The sequence below is a fragment of the Candoia aspera genome, chromosome 6 (assembly GCF_035149785.1).
Source record: "Candoia aspera isolate rCanAsp1 chromosome 6, rCanAsp1.hap2, whole genome shotgun sequence".
Taxonomy (NCBI): domain Eukaryota; kingdom Metazoa; phylum Chordata; class Lepidosauria; order Squamata; family Boidae; genus Candoia; species Candoia aspera.
The window spans coordinates 49607728-49628818 of NC_086158.1; the positions used below are offsets into that span (position 1 = coordinate 49607728).

At 41.0% G+C, this 21091-nt stretch overlaps 1 protein-coding gene across 3 annotated transcripts in view; it reads left to right on the forward strand.

Annotated features, from left to right (window-relative positions):
• Window positions 1-2867: 2867 nt before the first annotated feature.
• CNNM2 (cyclin and CBS domain divalent metal cation transport mediator 2) overlaps window positions 2868-21091 on the forward strand; it is a 114245-nt gene continuing 96021 nt past the window's right edge. For 2 of the 3 annotated variants that reach the window (XR_010068204.1, XM_063307095.1), the window contains exon 1: window positions 2868-4671. Coding sequence is in view for 2 of the 3 variants with exons in the window: in XM_063307095.1 (XP_063163165.1) it covers window positions 3054-4671 (1618 nt within the window). In the remaining variant the exon portion in view is untranslated. The remainder of the gene's footprint in view (window positions 4672-21091) is intronic. The other variant, XM_063307097.1, reaches the window with a different exon arrangement.

The window sequence follows — 21091 nt, forward strand, 5'->3', positions numbered from 1 at the left end:
CCTGATCTATGACCTGGAGCTTATACTTATTTCATTTGTTTAATGTAGTATCCTATTTAAATAGCTTGTTAAATATTTTGTAAGTTTTAGAATAGCCTGATAAATATATTATCTTGTCAATGTTTTGATTTATTAATGTTGTATTTTATTTCAGTAGTTTGCAAACATTTTACAACTGCTTCAATTTTATTTTCTGTTACTGAACAGTGCGGTGTGTTGTCCCTCCCAACAATTGTTCCCTCCATCCTACCTATGCTTAAGAAAGCCTAACAGGGCCTAACAGATTCTGACAGAATGTTTCATTGTACAGATATCTTCTTTTGCAGACAATTATTTTAACTGCATAAATATGTGCACTTGCTTCTAGAGAATACTTAGGCAAACAACTCACTGTTCAGAATATCATTTCATTTTCTTCTAATTAGTCCCACCAAATCTCAAAATATGGGTTTGTCATTTGGCTAAGCAAGAATGTGTGGTATGGGTTTCCCTTAGGGTGTTTCATGAACTCAGCTATTTGATTTATAAACCATGGTTTGTGCTTTACCCTAGTTTATAGCATGTTCAATAAACTGCAACTTAATGCAATATGTGAACTTAGCCAAGGGGCTCATCCTCATGTCCCTCTGAGACATGAAGACAAACTGTTTTGGAGGACATGTCCTCATGATATGGACTTTGTCTCATTCCCAGCTTATTTTTATTATTATTTTTAATTGTATGGCAGAGCAGTTCGGTGTTCATGCTGCTTTTTTCTTGCTGGGAAATCCTTGTGAGGTCCAGCAGCCAGATGTGTAGACCATTTAGCCATGACAAGTCACGTTGCCCAGTGCACCATGAGGAGGCTAGTCTACATTGCACTGAGTTGGACTGAGAGAGAGTGACTGGCCCAAGGTTACCCAGCTGGCTTTCATCCCTAAGGCGGGACTAACTCACAGACTCCTGGTTTCTAGCCCAGGACCTTAACCACTAGACCAAACTGGTTCTCAGCTGGAACAGCTTATATTTGGAGACAGTTGTTCCAGTTTTAAAATAGTGTTTTTCCTCTTCTTCCAAGACAAGTCTTGCAGAACATGTGTTCTACATTGATTCACTGACAATTTTGGCAATGGCAGAGTCAGGGCTAGGATCTGCTCATATCCCATTGGCCACTTTCAGTTGCTGTGGACACACTTCCCACAGTTTCGTGGTCTTCTGAAAGAGTGGTAGTCCCATGTTTAAAAGACAGAACTAGTGCTCTCTGCACAAAAGGTTGATTTAAACTGGTAAAGACTTTTATCAGCTGTATCAGGTTTTAACCTGTATCAGATTTTATCAGCCGTACATTGCTGATTTTGTCCAAAATGAGTGCATTATAGGCTTTCTAATGCTTCTGCATATGGGGGTGCTTTCTGTTGTTATTACTTTAGGGAACCTACTCCAATGTCATTTTGTGTATCCCATGAAATTCTTCTGGATACTGCAGAACACAGCCACTGATTTCCATTCCTTTGCAGCAATTATTTAGAGTATTTGAGAGTTGGGGTGAAATTGACATAAGTTCTGCCAGTTTCTCCTTCTAGCCCAGGTGACAGATCACAGCCCAGCCCAGGAGTGCAGAGTAAGGCTGGAGGAAGCCCCCCCAACCCCTCCTCATAATCCCGACCTTTCCTATGATGTGTCACTTGGGCTATTTCTGACTATGGGCCTACCAGTATCCTGAATTCTAGTAAACTTGTGTCTAACAATAGCCCGGCTGACAGGTTAGTGTGGCGGGGGATGGGTCTGTGATGACCCAGACACAGACCTTTTCAATGTGCCAAACATGCTTCTTCCTCCCTCTGCTCCGCCAGCCTGATAGATTGGTTCTTCTGGGACAGAAGTAGCTCAAGTAACAGTTTCCTGGCATGGAGCACCTTTGAGCTGGAAACTTGAAGCTGGGCAGGAAACGAAGTGAAGCTACGGGAATCCACCAATCGCTACCTTTCAATTGTCCTACACTAAAGCTAAAGGACAGGACCACTAGCAAGCTTCCTAACTCAGGCAGATTAGATCTTGGCTGTCGGGCAGCACAACTTGTTTTTACTGTGAACCGCCTAGAGTCCCTCCTCGTGGGGGAGATGAGCGGTGATAAATTTGATAAATAAATAAATAAGTGCACTCACGCTGGCACACCTTTCTGCTGAATAAAGGACTAGAGGAACGAACAGCCGTAAGGAAGTATTTATCGCGAGGAAAATGCCGCCAGGAAAATTCGGATGGAAAACGGAGGAGAGGATTCCAGGCACAAACATACTCTACCGTTGGGAAATAAGCCACCTAGAGAACCTGGTGCATCCTTCCAGCAGGGATCGCTTTGCGGCTAAGAGCGCAAGGAGGCTCGGTTCCGGAAGAAAACTCTCCGTCCCATTGGTTGGTCTTCTCACCAATCTCCGTCGTCGTCCCTTCCGATTGGCTTATTGTTCACTCCGGTTAAAGCTGAGATACAACTGTCACGCGCTCTGTAAACAGGTAAGAAGGCCGAGAGACACCGCCTCCCCCTCGAGCTATATTGCGGGGTAACGATCAGCAATATAGGCACGGACAAAATTGGCTCGATAAAACCCGTGGATTCTGGAAAGAAGCCCAGGATAAACCGATTCAAGCGATTTTTCTTCTTGCCGGTCTCCCTGGCCAAAACCTCTCCCGGGTTCAATCTGTAGCGCTGGAACTTCCCTCCTCTCTTCCCTCCTCACCCGCCCCCAACCACGAGAAAAATGGGAGGCCGACGTACCGGCCGGCTAGCTCTCATCCCCACCCTGTTCTCATGAGCGATCTGATTGGACGATTGTTCTTTATCTGCACCCTCCGCTGCCTCGACTCTATTCACCTGATTGGTTGATGCGCACGCGCGGGTCTCTTCCCCCCTCCCCGTCCCCTTCGGGGTAGGGGTTGAAGCAGCTCCTGGCCCAGGCCCGGCAGTCGCTTGTCAGCCGCCGAGGAGTTCGGTACTTGCTATCTTCGTTAAGCGGTAGCGCAATGAGGTCGCTCAGTTTGCTGTGGCCGTGCTACCGCTGACCCCCTTCAACTGGAATATGGCCGCGCCGCTACCCGCGGTTGCTCCCAGGCTTATGGCAGGGCCGGGGGGAGGCGGAGAAAGGGAGTCGCGGATGCTACCGCGGTCGCCGCTGCTGCTGCCGCTGCTGCTAGGATTTCTCCTCAGCCGGTGCCTGGGAGAACAGCCTGCTCGCGCCGCCGCCGCCGCCGCCGCGTTGCCCGGGGCGTCCGATTCTGAGGAAACGGTGATAATAGGGTTACGGCTGGAGGACACGGACGATGTATCTTTCATGGAAAAGGGAGTGCTGCGGGTGAGCGAGAGGACTCATGTCAAACTGCGGGTCTACGGGCAGAATATCAATAACGAGACCTGGTCCCGCATCGCATTCACTGAGCATGAACGGTGGAGGGATGGGGAAGGCAGGCGGACCCCAGCTGAACAAGAAGATGGTCCGGTCCCCGTTGGTTCTATGTCATCGGCCCCGCAGCGTTGCGGCATCCGGACATCGGATATCATTATCCTTCCGCGTATCACCCTCAACCGCCGTACCTCGGGTATTATCGAGATTGATATCAAGCCATTGCGCAAAACGGAAAAGAGCAAGTCGTACTACCTGTGTACTTCTATATCTTCCCCAGCTATCCTAGGAGGGGCAGGGAGTGTGGCTGGGGGCCCTGGTGGTGGAGGTAGCATTATTGGTCCTGATGGAGGGCCCTGGACTGAAACAACCTGGATCTATCACGATGGTGAGGACACCAAAATGATTGTAGGCGAGGAGAAGAAATTCTTGTTACCCTTCTGGCTTCAGGTGATCTTCATCTCCCTCCTGTTGTGTCTTTCTGGCATGTTCAGTGGTCTCAACCTGGGACTTATGGCTCTTGATCCTATGGAGTTGCGTATTGTGCAGAATTGTGGGACAGAAAAAGAAAAAAACTATGCTAAGCGCATTGAGCCTGTGCGCCGCCAGGGCAATTATTTGCTCTGTTCCTTGCTCTTGGGTAATGTATTGGTTAATACTACCCTTACCATCCTGCTTGATGACATTGCGGGTTCTGGACTGGTGGCAGTGGTAGTATCCACCATTGGTATTGTCATTTTTGGTGAGATTGTGCCACAGGCTATTTGTTCTCGGCATGGTCTGGCTGTTGGTGCCAACACCATCTTCCTCACCAAGTTCTTTATGATGATGACCTTTCCAGCCTCTTACCCAGTCAGCAAGCTGCTGGACTGCGTTTTAGGGCAAGAGATTGGTACTGTCTATAACCGTGAGAAGCTACTTGAAATGTTAAGAGTCACTGATCCCTACAATGATTTGGTCAAAGAAGAATTGAATATAATTCAAGGAGCGCTGGAATTGCGCACCAAAACTGTGGAGGATGTAATGACTCCTCTCCGGGATTGCTTCATGATTACTGCTGAGGCTGTACTTGATTTCAACACTATGTCTGAAATTATGGAGAGTGGTTATACACGTATCCCTGTTTTTGAAGGGGACCGCTCTAATATTGTGGACCTTCTTTTTGTCAAAGACTTAGCTTTTGTGGATCCTGATGATTGTACTCCACTCAAGACCATCACACGTTTTTATAACCACCCCCTGCATTTTGTCTTCAATGACACCAAGCTTGATGCCATGCTTGAGGAATTCAAAAAAGGTGGGATGATGGTTGGTGGAGTGAGTGGGGAAGGAAAATGTGAAAAAGAGCTTCAAGAGTATGGAAGGTGCTTCATTATTAAAATGAAAGCTGAAGTTCTGGGGATGCTAAATTCTGTGCTCAACATTTGGTGTTTATATAGTATAGTTTAGAATAGTAAACTGATTCTCTTGCCTTCACATATTTTCCCTATATTCATAGGCTTTAATCTACTGCTCCCATAATTTCTGTGTATGTGTATTTTGTTGAATATAGTTAAAGGATCAGTTTAGGTTTTTCAGTAGTCAGTGGGTTATTCAGATATTACCTTGAATTGTGGCTCCATCCTGGACTCATCATCTTTCTTAAGTGCTTAATATGTACATGCATTTATGTCTTGAGAAACAAGGAATTTATGGGTCCAGATTATCTCCAAATGTATAGGAAAAAGTAATAAATAACAAGCATTCTCTTTCAATAGAAATGTGTGCCTAGTATGTGTCAAGACATATATCAACTTTTGCTTATTTGATGTTTATCTTAGATTTTAATCTGTTATTATTGGCAACTAGTTTTACATTTCAGATTACCTTTCCTTGAATAGCAACTTTTGTTTCCTTTAACAACTATTTGTATATGCATTAGTAAGCAATAATACAGCATCTGTTTTATATAGGAAAAACTTTGGTAGAAGTGTGTTACAGAGATCATACATGGTAGGTGCTTATATACAAATTAATTTGAAATTTCAGATAAATGTTGGTTAATGTTGGCTTTTCTCTCATTGTACACATACACATGTTTGAGAACTGTGGTTATGGATCCTCAATGTATCTGTACTGTACATGGAAGTTAAAACAGTATGAACAAGTCACCCAATGCTATAACTTTTATACTATATTAATTTTTAGGTAGAGATCCTCTATAAATTTTATGAAATGGCTTTCAATAATTTATATACACCGCAACATATCATTGGTGTTAAGTTGTCAGTGAGCTTGTTTTTTTAACACCCCAAAGTTCTGTTAGGAACATTGTTAGTATTTCCCACTGCTAGTACGCCACCACTCTACTGATATGATTGTCTCTATGACTAGCTGTAGAGAGATGGTTGCTTAGGTATCTGATTCTGGTTGTCATGAAAACACTGTAAACTATTATTTATTTAATTTATTTTTGGAGGCTTTTTAACTGCCAGGGATATTTTCTTCCTCAGGTGCCCAAATCATCTGATTTAAACTTACACAATGCACTTGATTTTTGGGAAGAGAAGCTGGTCCACTCTGAATCATGAACACTGTTAAACAGCAGTTTGGTCTGTGTGATTTATATGAATTTTATCACATATTCTTTTCTATCTTGTTATGCTATCTAGAAATCACTGAGGGCATCTTCTCAATGATACTGTCTGTTTCTCAAGCTTGGTCAGCAAGAGCACATTTTATTGGTTGGTCTCCTCCTATGAATCTTTTTTCAGCTGCAGACTGCCAGTACTGAGAATAGTTTAGAACCATTTTAAAATCTACTTGTTTGGCTGGACTTTGGGATCAATTAAGTTGGGAAGCCATAGTGAAAGGTACACAGTTGTTTAGTTTCTGAATGTTTATGTGTGTCAAGCACTCTGAATGTTTAGGGTAGAGTAGGTTATCAATCTAAAGATAATTGTGATCAATTTTTTTCAGAGGGAATATATTTGAAGAGAGTTTGATTCAATGTCAACTTGAGAATAGCATTTGTTCAGTACCTGGATAAGCAGGTTACTGCTGGAGTTAACCTTTTCTCAAAGTAGTACTTACTCTGTTGCTGAACTTTTGCACTCAGTTGGTGATTTGTAGGCAGTAAACTGCTTGTTAGATTTCAAATAGTGCCAGGCTGAAACCCTTAGCTCTAGCTTTTTCCATTTTAAAGTTAATACATCTTTTAGTTTCCTGTAAATTCTGTTTTTGTTTTTCTTTCAGTTTCTGCAATGAATATGTTTTGGTGGATAAAATGTTTTGGTAATCTGTTATGTATTTCCTATAGTCACTTGATATTTTCTAGAAAAAGAATCAGGATTGTTTTCTGGACTTCATAACTTATAGCTGCCCAGAGTCGTCGTGTATGAGATGGGCAGCAGAGAAATTTGATAAATAAATAAACTTATAAAAAGTGAATTTAGTGCGATTGCATTACAATCTAATTCTGAAGCTGTAGAAAATAATATTATTTTGATAGTAATAGCTTAAATGTCTAGAATGCCAGCAAAACAGTGCTCTTGTTGAGTTTACTATTATTACTATATTTAAAGTTTAATATTTTGGTTTTAATTTATATAAACTAACTGCATTCTGTGTCTGTGTGTATTCTGTAGGAGCTAGAATGGGAGGACAGGGTGGATTTTCTTTACAAAGTAACTAAAACAAAATCATATAAAATAACACTTTTGTTTTTCACTCCTTCTACTGATTTCCCTATGCTGTAATCCTAAGCACGTTTATTAAGGGATAATGTTATTATTAAGCACAGTAGGATTATTTCTCAGTCAATATAGATAGGTTGCTCAGTGGCATTAGTAAAATACATTGAAAATGAAGGTACTCTGCCTACAGAAAGTTTCCTTCTAGGCAATAATAAGTTTATCTAAATATTAATTTATACAATTCTGTTTAGATACATCAAGTTCATTATTTGTATTTATAAGAAAAATATATATTGCCCTTCTATATTAAAACTTAATATCTAATATTTCTTTTTTCAGGGACTTGTAACATTCTGAAAAGCTGCTGGCAGGGATGCATTTATTTTTAAAATGAAAGATTCCTGAATCTAGTAAGCTATTGTAGTATTGTGTGGGATGGATTAAAATATTATTTTGTCATCATACTGGAAATAGAAAAGTTGTTTTCCTTAAATGGATAAATGGCTTCTAGATTAATATTCAGAATGGTGTTGTGTGTTAACATACCTCGTTTTGCTATCTTTGTTGTATAACAACTTGTTGCTCCTTTTGTTCTGACAAACTTCTGTGTAAAATGCTCTTTGCAAATTCCCATTTGTGTGATTAACTCCGCAGAGTATTGTAACACTACCCAGTAGCAAAAACAAGTTGACCTCTATGCTTTCCTCAACTTGAAATCATCCCTCACAGTTAGATAAACAGAACACTGGAGCAGTCCTACTAATTAATCTTAATATAATTAATTAAACACTTTGATACCTCCTTCCCCCAATATCAGTGGTTTTGATAAAGTAGGCTGAAGTCCCTTTTTGTAGGGGATAGGAAGGTGCAAGACATGTGAAGGTAAGACACAAGCAGCTTACAAAGTAATGAATAGAGTCCTGCATTGCACATAATGACAGATACTTTCTTGTTATTCCCAGTAATAGAACTACACACTGGATCCACCTATTATGCTGCGTCACTGTTTAAACATGTTTTATTAAATCACAAGGTGAATTCATATAGTATGCTAAGAAGCAAACACAGTGCTCTTTTGTTTTAATCCTGATGTTTGGTTTTATGAAGAGAATTTGGGTCAGTCCTGTTCTAGTTGTCTTCTAATGGTAGGAGTGGATGGCTATGGTTGAGAGACTGGTGATATAAGTTAAACAAATACACTGAATTGGGATATGAACATGATACACTGTGATGAAGATTTCAGTAAAAAATAGCTATGCTTCTGGATTCTTTTGTATGTATTCACTGTGAGTGATTTTGGTGAATCTTACCAGTTCCAATAAGTACCTCCTGTTGTTGATAAGATGTTTCATTCAGTATTATATACCATGGTGAAAGCAGACAAGTATATATAGTTTCTTTTCTCTCTTCACTCCACATTCTGTGTGAAAAGTGAAATGATGTAAAAGGAATGTTAATGTGTTTGCTTCAATCTGCATCCAAGGATCTAAATTTTTGGGGGATTTTTCTGTGCAAGTTTTGGAGTATCAGAAGGTGAAAAGGCTATCAATTTCTATTTAGTATTCTATTAGTTCTTACTGCTCTTAAAACTTTTAATGAAAATTATACAAAAAATTTTATATATAGTATTCTAGCAGAGGTGCAAAATAGTCTTTACTCTGATGGAAGTACAGAGTAAGCCAACTTTGATTTCTACTTTATTGTGACTTTTTTCTGAAAGAGCAAGAACTATTGATATATTATAAAGAAAACTGGCACCAGATTTTAGATAGCCCCTCCCATAAAAGGAAGATGAGACAGAGAAAACTACTCTCATTATCCGTATTCTTAATGAATATAAGACAACTCTCCCATTTTATTTATTTATTTATCAAACTTTATCACCGCCCATCTTCCCCACATTTTGAAATTTAATTATTTGTGGGTGGGAAAACAGTCCTTTGAAGTAAATATGGTGTTGTTCAGTTGTTAAAATCTATACCAGTGGTTTTCAAACTTTTTCCTACTATGGAATTTGGAACCTTGGAACTCTGGATCAAAAGTCAAAGCTCTAGTAAGAAAATTGGCTGCATTCAAGTGAACTTTTGTTTTTGTCTACAGTCTTTCACAGAACCCCATCAAGTCCTCCTGCAACCTTAAGGTTCTGTGGACCACAGATTGGAAAACCCTGATCTATACCATACAGGATGCTTCCACAGCTCCAGTCTAACTATAGTGTAAAAGTGTATTCATTCCCCCCCATCCCCCCCATTGTGTGATTTGCCTTGAAGTCAGTGGCAAGATGTGATTAAAAGTCTGATTTGGAAATAAACTTGTGGGCAATTTTTCACTTACCTTTCTTCCAGTGGACAAGTGATTTTAATGACTGTTTTTGCTTGAGCTTTGGCTAAAAACATTGGCATTTTTTCTGGTCCTTTTTTTTTTCTTCTGGCTGTTCTCAGCATGTATGATTCTAAATCCCAAGCCTTCTATTTCTTAGCTTACTGCAGAAATTCAGCTTGAAATGCCTTGTATTTAATACTGTAAAGCTAGTACACATAGTGCAGACCACTCTATATAGAAACTTTCCCAGAGCCTTTTACAACACTGTGAGTTCCTCCTTATCTGCTGTAATTGTAGACCTAGAGACTTTGAGATTTCCTTCCTGTTCTTGTTTTATCTTTTTGTTTGCTACTATATTACACTACAAGATTGCTGAGTTTGGATTAATAACTTGTTTTGCAAAAGAGCACCTGCATTATGCTGCTTCCATGTTCTAGCATGTACATGAATACCTTACAGTTTCCTTTGAATTCTGTTCAGGGTAGAATAATTAGTAGTTCTAGAAGACAACATACTTTAAAACCTTAAATTTTAAAAGTTGTATCATGAAATGATATAGCTTATATCTGATAATTCATCTAAATATTGTACATTGTGTTAATCATTTAGGGAACTATGAGTTGCTCAGAAAACTAAATGTATCTTATTACTGAATACGTAATTTCTCCATGCTAGCATAATTCCCACAGTTTAGAAAAATTGTTTTTCTTAATCGTATTGTGCCCTAGTTCATCTTGGACCCAGCTTGGAAATCAAATATACCTCCTCCCCATTTATTTTAGTTATTTTAAATTGTATTCCCATTAGCACGTTTCACTGCTTCTCTTCAGATCATTGAAGCATAGAATATAAGGATTGGAAAGGATCTTAGAGGTCTAGTTTAACCACCTGCCTCATGCAGAAATCCACTACTGCAGCACCCCTGACAGATGGCCATTCACCTTCTATTTAAATACCCCCAACTAGGGAGAGTCCACTGTCTTCTGAGAAAGTTTTTTCCACAGTTAAACAGTTCTTATCATTTAGAATTTTTCCCTGATGTTCAACAAAACTTACTTCCTTGTAATTTAAACCCAGTGTTTCTCATCCTGACTTCTGGAATAATTGTGAACAACACTACCTTAGCTTCAGCATGACAGCAATTCTGATATTTCAAGACAGCTATCATTTCTCCCCTTAGTCTTCTCAAGGTTAAACATAACTTAGTGGCTCAAATCGTTCCTCCTAAGTTATTCCTTCCAGGCCCCTTATCATCTTGGTTGCTGTCCTCTAAATTCCTCCAATTTGTCCATGACCTTCCTTCCCAGAACTCGAAGTAGTTTACTTCTGTAGATACAGCCTAGAACTGCATTTCATTTTTTTGCTGCTGCATCACGCTGTTGGCTCATGTTCAGTTTGTGATACACCAAGTCATCCATATCCTTTCATGTTTACAAGTAATACCTCGATTTACAATGGTAACTGGGAGTGGAATTTCTGTTGCTAAGTGATGCAGTTATAAAGCACATCATGTGACCACATCACTAAGTGATGGCAATCCCCGCAGTCCCTGTTGCTGTCCTTAACTGAATCCCACTGGTTGTTAGGTGAGGACCCACCCTGGTCTGAGCCATTCCTGGCTTGGTCCCTCCCAGTTCCGAGCCTCAGTAAGGTAAGGGACTGCCTCCTCTGCCTCCTTTTCAATTTCCCCCCATGCCTATCTCCTCCCATTTCTGCCCTTTTGGCCACTCTGCACTCTGCTGCCTGTGCCGGCCCTGCTCTCTGGTCGCCCTGCCACCCTGGGCTCCACTCACCCTGCCAGCTCTGATTGCACCTTGCCCAAATCACATGCCTTCTTGTGAAGCTTTGAAGCCTTCCAAAGCCTGCGAGAAAGCTGCATGTGATTTCGACAAGCCTGCACATGGCCTCAGGAAAAAGGCCTGGCATGGCCAGCAGTTACCTCATGAAGGGCCAGGCTGGGTGTGCCTCATCAGCAGTGGGAGGAAGAAGACAGCAAAGGTCAGCTGGGGATGGCAGGGCCAGCAGAGGCAGCAGGCATGTGGGGAGATAGGCTGGTGGGGGGAGTTGAAGTACCCCTGTGGTTGTAAGTGCAGGCAGCTGGCAAGCACCCAAATTTTGATCACATGATCACGAGGGCACTGAAATGGCTGTAACTTTGGGGACCAGGCATAACTACCATTCATTCAGCACTGCTGTAACTTTGAACGGTCACTGAATGAATGGTCGTTAAGTGAGAACTACCTGTATTGCCCAGTATGTTGTGATTTTTGCATAACAGGATACATTGATTTTTATAATTTTCCTGAAATAAAATTTCCCATCTCATAGCCTGTTTCATGAACAAGAATATATGTTAACTAGTTCTTGAAACTGTATACCTTTTAAGCATAAGCTGTTTGGCCATGCTGCCCATATGTCCTTTAATAATACAAATAAAGACAATTAAGACAATTAATTAATACTTAATTCTTTCTATGGAAAGATACTAGACAAAATCAGTTGTATGACAATGAGAAATCTGGCCTGGTTCATAGCTAACACTAAGCCATAATATGGCTTATGTTTGACTTAGGATGATTTATCAACACACCTATTATTGCTGAACAATTTAGTAATGAATGCTGAACCTTACTACAATTTTTTAATCCATTCAGTCGTGTTTGATTCTTGGAGACTGCTTGGACTAGTCCCTGCAGTTTTCTTGGCAAGGTTTTTCAGAAGTGATTTGCTATTGCCTCCTTCCTAGGGCTGAGAGAGAGTGACTGGCCCAAGGTCACCCAGCTGGCTTTGTGCCCAAGGCAGGGCTAGAACTCACGGTCTCCTGGTTTCTAGCCTGATGCCTTAACCACTACACCAAATGACCCTCTGATTTTTTACATCATCATCTGTGGTGGATTTCGGCAGTTCCACTGGTTCTCAGGAAGGAGGGAGCACATTCCAAGAAGATGGAAGAGATAAAAGGAGACACAGTCCAGGAAGTGATGGTGGGAAAACTAAGAGGTTCAGAATAGCCCCACCCTAGAGCTCTCCCAGGTTATTTCCCCTTAAGTTAGGTAGAGTAGCTTTAGTCTGGCAAGATTCTGTTTATATGGTGTGAGCAAATAACTGAAATTTGAATGGACTAATTCATCGTCGTTCTTGGGCTGGGCCTATCATCATCATCATCATCATCATCATCACCACCACCACCACAATAATAAAATATAGTGCATTGTGGTTGGGAAAGTTAAAAGCCAGAATTTCCCAGGCAGAGATGTCACTTATGTCAAAAACTAACAGCCACCCAGCTTCAAGGCTGAGAAATATAGGGCACAAACATTCATTCAAGGGGAGGGATGGGAAAGGGAAACACTGGAATTAAACTACAGTGGGCATAAAAAACTGAATTATGTCGACAGAGAGCAATTAACTGTTTTAGTGGTTTCTTCCTAGTATGCAAGTATGCTTATCTAACTAGGGCAAGTTCTGTATATGAGAGTTTTTGTCATGAGTAAGGATGGCGAGCAGCATTTCTTGGTTTTCTGAAGACATTTCTAAACGTATCTCCTTAATTGCTTGTTCCTCCCTCTTTCGATGGGAGTAGGAGTTTGTTAGGATTGATGTCCTAACAACCAGGAAACACACTGAGACAATGAACTGGTCTCTAATATTTATTGCTAGTACTTAACAGGAATCCTAACAAACTGAAGAAGCGTGGGGAAAACCCAGCCATATAACCCCCAAGGGTTAAGGCGGTCCCAATCTGTGTCTCTTTGAATGGCTGAACAATTCCTCAGTGCTACGCATGCGCTTGACAGTCTGGATGGGAGCCCCCTGCTCGCCATCCTTACTCATGACAGTTTTCAACTGAGAATGAGCCTAGTCAAACCATGCTTGAACTGAATATCTGAGAGATGCTGCTGTGGTTTTGCTGGTAAAGTATGACAGTACCAGATGGCAGCACCTAAGCTGACTTTGATGGATCTCAGAAAAATTAAGCAGAGTTAAACCTAGTTAATAGTTGGATGAGAGACCATGCCGAAATCCTAGAAATGTAGGATAACTGGGAAGTAAAAGAAAAAAATCAGAAGACAGCAGTAGCAAACTACTTCCGTATTTTCGTTAAGAAAATAATATGGATAAATCCATTCAGTCACCAGAAGTTGAGCTTGATTCAAGGGAGTCATATTATTATTATTAAATGTCTGAAACCGGACCTTAGAAATCAGACTTCTTTTAAATTGAGAAAATGGTCTTTAACAAATGCATTGATGGTCAGGGATGCAGTTTTAAATAATCAGCATAGACAGCAGCATAACATTTTGAACAACACTTGAAGTTTAATATTATATAGAGAACATTTTTAAAGAGTAGTCAATTACACATTTAAAAAAAATGTCAGCACTTCTTCCTACTGAATTAATACATTCTATCTGTATACATGGAGCCAGGTGGTGGTGGTGGGCAGAGATATTTGTGGTTTTCTAGATTTGGCTGAACTAGTATTCCAGCCAGCGTATGCAATCATGAATGATACTGGAAATTACAGTTCAGCGACATTTTGAAGTTTATAGGTTCACAAGCTCAGTATACCTTCTTTTTCCTATTGGCTGGTTTTGATTAAATTAATTTTCAGTCTAAGTTATCTCTGGTCTATTATGAGGATAATAGGAAATAAGAATTTGGCTAACTATATCTGGTGAGTATAATGGTGGGTTCTGAACTTAAGTTTTTTAATATCCAAACACTTGACTGTTGATTTCTCTTCTAATACACACACACAGACTCACAACCCTACAGTCATGGAGTGACTAAGGACAGGAATGTAGAATGGCTTACATTGTCAGATCAAAAGTTTAAATATACAGTAAATCTGAATATGTACACAAGATTGCAGGCTAAATATTTCAAAAAGAATATTAGCATCACAGTGAAGTCAAAATGGTATTTAAAAACAATTTCTTATCTGGAATGAGATCCTTAGAATAGAATAGAATTGTTGAGGGCATTGTGTAATTTAAGCTTAAACTGAGACTCTGAAATGTTTGGTTCATTAATATATAAGCTAATAACAACAATACTGCAAGGGGTATTTCCAAGCTAGTGTTTCAATTCCTGGCCCACATCTTGCTGATTAAATTTTTTATTTTTAGTCTTCCCTAGCTCAAATAATTGAGCTCATAAAACTAGCCATTGACACTGGAGAATGCAGTGCTATGAACCATGCCATGTCTAGTGTGCGTGACCTGGCACTCACACAGTGATTTGACAAGGTCCTCATTTGCAGCCTGCCAGCTACAAACAGTAGCTTAAATACTAAACTCTAATGAACTGCAACTACCAGCACATGGCTAATGACCCCAGATCAGCTGGCTACTGCAGCCTCTCTGTTGCCAAGGTCATTCAGTTTAGGTGTATTTGGTGGGAGTTTTTACCTTCTGAAGAGATGTGGAATGGTGTGAATAGGTTTTATGAATTTAACTTAGAGGAAAAACTTCATCTTTAGAATAAAATAGGGAGATACACGCGTTGCAATCAGTTCAAGAATAATTGTATTTTACAGTGAAATAACAGGGAACCTAATCAAAGAAAGAAATATACTATTTAAACAATTTGTGTAAGTGATTATTTTAACCAACTTGAAATAATTCAAAAGAAAAAGCAATTTTTATTGTGTTTATTATGTTGTTATATTATTATGTTAATATTATGTTATAATATTTGTATAATATATATAAATTATATATATATTTACATTATATATATTTTATATATTTTTATTATGATATATTTATATAATTATATATAATTATAATTTATATGTGTAAAATATAATATATAATATAATATAATAAAAATTATTATGTTAATACATTTATTAACATAAGAGCATGAAATTTGTTCTGAGGAAGGACATAGAGATGGTGATGATCTTATGTATGTTGATTTGGGAATAAATGCCACCAAGCTTAATTATGTATTTGTTTTACTAATTCTGCAGTATAAATGACATGCCTATTAAGACTGTGTACAGATGAAAATTGTCTAATTAATTTGAATTTTGTTTCATTTATTTAAAGGTAGTATTCCAAATTCAATGTTCAGTAAAATGCTCCCCACTTCCAGGACATAAACTAGAACAACAATATAATTCAGAACATTAAATTCACAAACAATAGCATACCAAGCCTATTTCACTAAGTACAGTATGTGTATGTGAAAACCATAAGTTGAAATCTAAAGCGTTTTGAACTGGAACTCGATCTTTACCTCAGAAAAATGGTAATATGTGAACTCTGTTACAATTTATTTCAGTTCAATTTTTGTGCGGGTTGGCTGGGCTTGGCTGGATTTTCATGTGGGTGGGCTGGGCTTGGCTGGATTTTTGCGCGGGTGGGTTGGATATTCATGCAGGTCAGGTGGGATGAGCTAGGCTGGACCTTTATGCGGCTGGACTAGGGAGGCTGGAGCTGGCTGCAACCCTAGAACCGTGCAGTTCCAGGTTCACTTGCCACCCCGCGAGGCAGGGTGCAGGGCTTCCAACAGGGCAGAGATGGGCGGGGGGGAGATAGGCAGATAGGGGAGTTGAAGCACCCCTGCAGTCGTAAGTGCTGGCAGGCTACCAAGCGCCCAAATTTTGATCACGTGACTGTGGGGGCACTGCAGCAGTTGTAATTTTGGGCACAAGTTGTAAATCCATTTTTTCAGCGCTGATGTAATTTAGAATGGTTGCTGAATGAATGGTCATTAAGTGAAGACTATCTGTATGCTGTATGATGACTATTGACTATGCTGACAAACCCTGTGGAACCCCGCATTGGATCAAGCTCTGTTCCCTCATACATGCTAGCTGGAACTGCCTACTTAGGAAAGAGCAGAAGTATTGTGAAACAGTGCCTCCAGGCCCCAACCTTGCAGGCAGTCCATAAGATCTGGAGATTTTCCATCTCTGATACTGGATGGGGTTGCACTTCTCCATTCAAGGGTGGTACACAGTCTGCAGCTTTTCCTGGACTTACAGCTCCTGCTTGATGAACAGGTGACAGTTGTGGCCAGGAAGGCCTTTGCACAGCATTGTCTGGTGCACCAGTTGCACCCTTTCTTAGACTGGGGGGCCCTTCAGACAGTCACTCATGCCCTGGTGACCTCATGATTTGACTATTGCAATGTGCTTTACATGGGGCTGTCCTTGAAAACTTCAGCTGGTCCAGAATGCAGTGGTGTGTTGTGGGCAATGATGGGCATGTCTTGGTATGCCCATGTAACACCTCTGCTTCATGAGCTGAACTGGTTGTCAGTTTGCTTCTGGGTGCAATTCAAGGTGCTGGTTTTACCTATAAAGCCTTACATGGCATAGTGCCTGGCTACATGAGGGAATGCCTGTCTTCCATACTATCTGCCTGGCTGATTTGATCTGGCAGGGTTGGTGTGCTCTGGGTTCCTCCAATTAAATAATGCCATCTATCAAGACCCCAGAAATGCTCCTTCTCTGTAGCAGTGCCTGTCCTCTGGAATGAGGTTCCCCCTGAGATCTGGACAGCCCCCACTCTGCTGATGTTTCAAAGGCCCTTGAAGACCTGGCTCTTCACTCAGACCTTTGTGAGGGTAGGTGAAGCCCCCTTTTGAACTATGTAGGTTTATTTCTATTGTTTCTGTCCATTTTTTTGTCACTCTCCCCACCTTCACTCTTCATTTTTGTCTATTGTTGGGTTTTTTTCTTATTTTTACCATTTTTCATCTGTAAAAACCCAGAGTTGTTGGAAGTTAGGTGGAATATTAATTCAATAAATAATAAGGATAGCATAGTTCATGGTATTGAAGACTCCAAGAGGTATTAAAGGAGCAGGAAAGGTACACTCCCTCCAGGTCCCAATAAAAGTCATGTACCAAGGCAAACAGTGTTATTTCTTTCTTATGCTGAGGCCTGAATCCTGACTGTAAAGGGTCCAGAAAATCTATTAGATCTAAAAACTTCTGTAGCTGGATCCCTACTACCTTAAGAATCTTCCCTAAGAAGAGAAGGTTGGAAATTGGTTGATAATTGTCCAAAGTGGCTAGATCAACAGATGGCTTTTAAAAGGGGTGGCATCACTACTCCCTTCAAGATGTTTGGCACTACTCCTTTCCTCAGTGAAGGATTAATACCCTTCAGCCTGCACAAATAAGCTAGATGGGGCATAGATTGAACATTATAATAGTGGCAGATCTCATATCACAGTGGCCTTCCTCATAACTTTGGTCTAGACAAGCTCAAACTGCTGCCAGATCATTCCACAAGATGTTGCTCTGGTCATCTTGTCAGACCCTATCCAAATGTAGTCAAGCCTGGGTGGAATGTAAGAAAGAAACCCATGGATATGTCATAGTAGCCTGCTGGATTATCTTCACTCTCATCTTTCCCTGAAAGGAATGAGTAACCTTGAATAGCTCTATCAAAATGCATAGATACTGTAAGCATGGAGAAATAAGAGTGCTTCATTGCCCTTATCACCAGAGTATGCTGCTGAATGTAGGTATGCAGTCATGATTGGTTAGGTTCACTCTTGGTTGTCCTTCACTGTCACTCAAGTGTCTCTTCATTTCTTGTAGCTCCTCAGTAAATCAGGGAGCTTGCTGGGATCTGTGGGGGAGGAAAGGCTGCTCAGTGGTAGCTGCCTACAGGATTGTTTGGAAAGTTCCCCAGTGCGCTCTGAAAACCAGAAAGATCAATTTGGTACATGGAGTAAACCTTCTTAACTGGTTCAGTGCCCTTGTTGAGATTTTGGTGTTGCAATGAAGAACATATGAACCAGAAGTTTTCTGACCATGGCAAAACTGATGGTAATATCCTCCATGTTCAAAACATGTTGCAGCTGCTTTGAAGAAAAGACCACATCTAGCATGTGACCACCTGTGTGTCAGGCCCAAGATCTCCTAGGGCAAACCCATGATTGCTGTAGAGGCCATGAATTCTTGAGCCCATCTAGAATCTGCCCCAGGGAATGAAGATTGAAATCTTGGTAACAAGATCCAGGAGTTCAAGGAGGGACACTGATGGGCAGGTGGGGTGGTTGCTACACCAGAAGCAGTCCTAGCCTGTCCCTAAGGTCCAGTGTAACACACAGGCACTCATACCTAACCTCTATCAGAGCAATGCTTCTAGTCCCTTACAGTGATACATGCTATCACTGCTACACCCTTCTCTAATGAAGACATCAAAGATAGAAACCTGATGGGCAAAACCTAGACAGGACTACACCCTGTACTTGCCCAGCCAGGTCTCCATAATGCAACCAGATCCATACATTGATTGACTACCATATTGTGAATGAATGAAATCTTACTACAGTCAGACATCACAGTTGCTAACAGGTTGTGACGGTGACCTCCAGCAGTTTTTTGCACTGTACTACACCATTAGCTCATGTTCAGTAGATGATCCATCAAGGCAACCAGATCCTTTTTGTATGTATTGCTGCCTAGTATGTCTTCTCATCCCATTCTCATACCTTTGATTTTTCCTATGGGTCTTTATATATCCCCATTGAAATACATGTTGCTGGTTTCTGCTCATTATTCTAGCTTGTCATGATATTTCTGAATCTTGAAAATATTCTCTATGGTGTTATTATTAATATTAACTCAATAATAAGCTATTCTGCTATCTTTATGTTGTCTGCAAATTTGATAATTGTATTTCCTAAGCTCTCATCCAAGTTTTGTATAAATATGTTGAGCAAAATAGAGCCCTGCCACTCAGCACTTTTTCCAGTTTGACACAGAGCTGTTATTAGATAGAATTATTCAACCATCTCTGTATTCATCTAACAGTAGTGTAGTTCAGACTACATTTTGCCATCTTCTCTTCTAGAATCTCATGGGAGACCATTGGATACTTTGCTGGAACAAAGTACGCTATATCTACTGCATTTCTATGGTCAAGTAAACTGGTCACCCTATCAAAACAGGTAGGAAACACATGCAGATTAAGACTTCTGGAATTCTTTTCAACCATGTAATAATAGTTTCGCTCTTTATCACGTGTCTGGGTGGGAGGAGGAAGGGGATCATAGAATGCAAGAGTTGGCAACATTCTGAGCTGCTGCTTGATTGCCTCTTGTATAGGGTAGCACTTGGGAAATTTTTCAGGGTTTTGTTTTCCCTGTACCCCCTGGATTGATCTGGCGCATTTTCAAACCCAATCTTTCTTTTCTTGGCTTCTCCTGCCACACCAGATTTGTTTCTGTTCAGGTCAGTTTTTGGAGAGTTATTGTGCTGAATGACAGAAAGACAGAATCTTAACCCCTTTCACATAATTTATTTTTGGGTGTTGAAAATAATAAAAAGGAGATTAGATACATTTGGCATGATCTATTCTTGATAAATCCACAGTGGCTCTTGCCAAGCAATGCATTATTTTCTATATATTCCCAATAATCTATGCAATGTTATACAGACACTGAAATCCTTGAGTTGTATAACTTATTCCTTCCTGTATTTATTTAGTCATTATTGAACAGCCACATATCCTGCATATCACTCCCAGGTCCATTTCTGGTTCTTGGCATCACACTATTTTCCATAGTCTCTTCTCCCTCCCTTACAGGATTCAGCTTAAGGACTTCTAGATCAAGTTTGTAAGGCACATTCCAAACATACTTTTCCCAGTTCATGTGAGGTTCAGCCTATCCTGGTGTCCTGTTCAGACTATGAGGCGGCCAGGCAGGTTTATTATCAAAACCACTCTTTATTAAATAATTATTTACAATAAATAAGTCCTTATGGTCAAGAGGTGGGCTGGTTCTGATCAAGACCAACTGGGTAACAACGAGGAAACCAGCAAGGTTGCAGGTGGAAACTGTGGTAAAACAACAGAGCAGGATTTGCTGATGGGAGCTAGAAGACTGGAAGAAGCTAGGGCACATGGCACTACTGGAACTGGAGACGAACGTCTGCGATCTGGAACACCACTCGAACTAGGCTGGCACCGGGAAGCTGGGTGAGACCGAACTGGACCCACTGGAGGCTTGGCTCTAGAGACAGGACTGGACTGGGCTCAGTGACTCAGGCTGGACTGGAGACTCTGGGCTGGAGACTCGGAACAAGGCTGAGAACTTGAAGCAAGGCTGGACTTGGCTGGAGATTCTGGGCTAGGCTGGAGACTCTGGGCTGGAGACTTGGAACAAGGCTGATAACTCGAAGCAAGGCTGGACTTGGCTGAAGATTCCAGACTGGGCTGAAAGCTTGGCACACGACTAGACTGGACTGGAGGTTCTGGACTAGGGGAAGGGCTTGAAACATGATTGGACTGGACCACAGGCTCTAGACAAGGTTGAAAACCCGATTCGCAACAAGATAGGTCAGAAGTTCCTGAACAATGTTCGGCATCCGGGGAGCAGCTAAGCTTGGCTGGAGATCCAAGGCAAGGCTGAAGGTCGAAAGCACAACGAAGCTGTACTGGAGACTCTGGATAAGGCTGGGAGCCAGAAGCATGGCAAGGCTGAACTGGAGATCCTGGACAAGGCTGAGGACTCGAAGCACGACAAAGCTGGACTGGAGACTCTGGACATGGCTGGAAACCCGAAGCAGGGCTGGAAGCGTGTCTGGAATGCACACAATGACAAAGAGGTCCGAAGCTGGACGTGAGGCTGAGGTTGCTGGGCAGGGAGAAGATCCTCTGTGGCAGCGATTGCAGGATCCAAGTCCTCTCCAATAGGAAACACTGGCGCTGATTCCCCTCCAGCTACAGATGAGGTTTCTGAC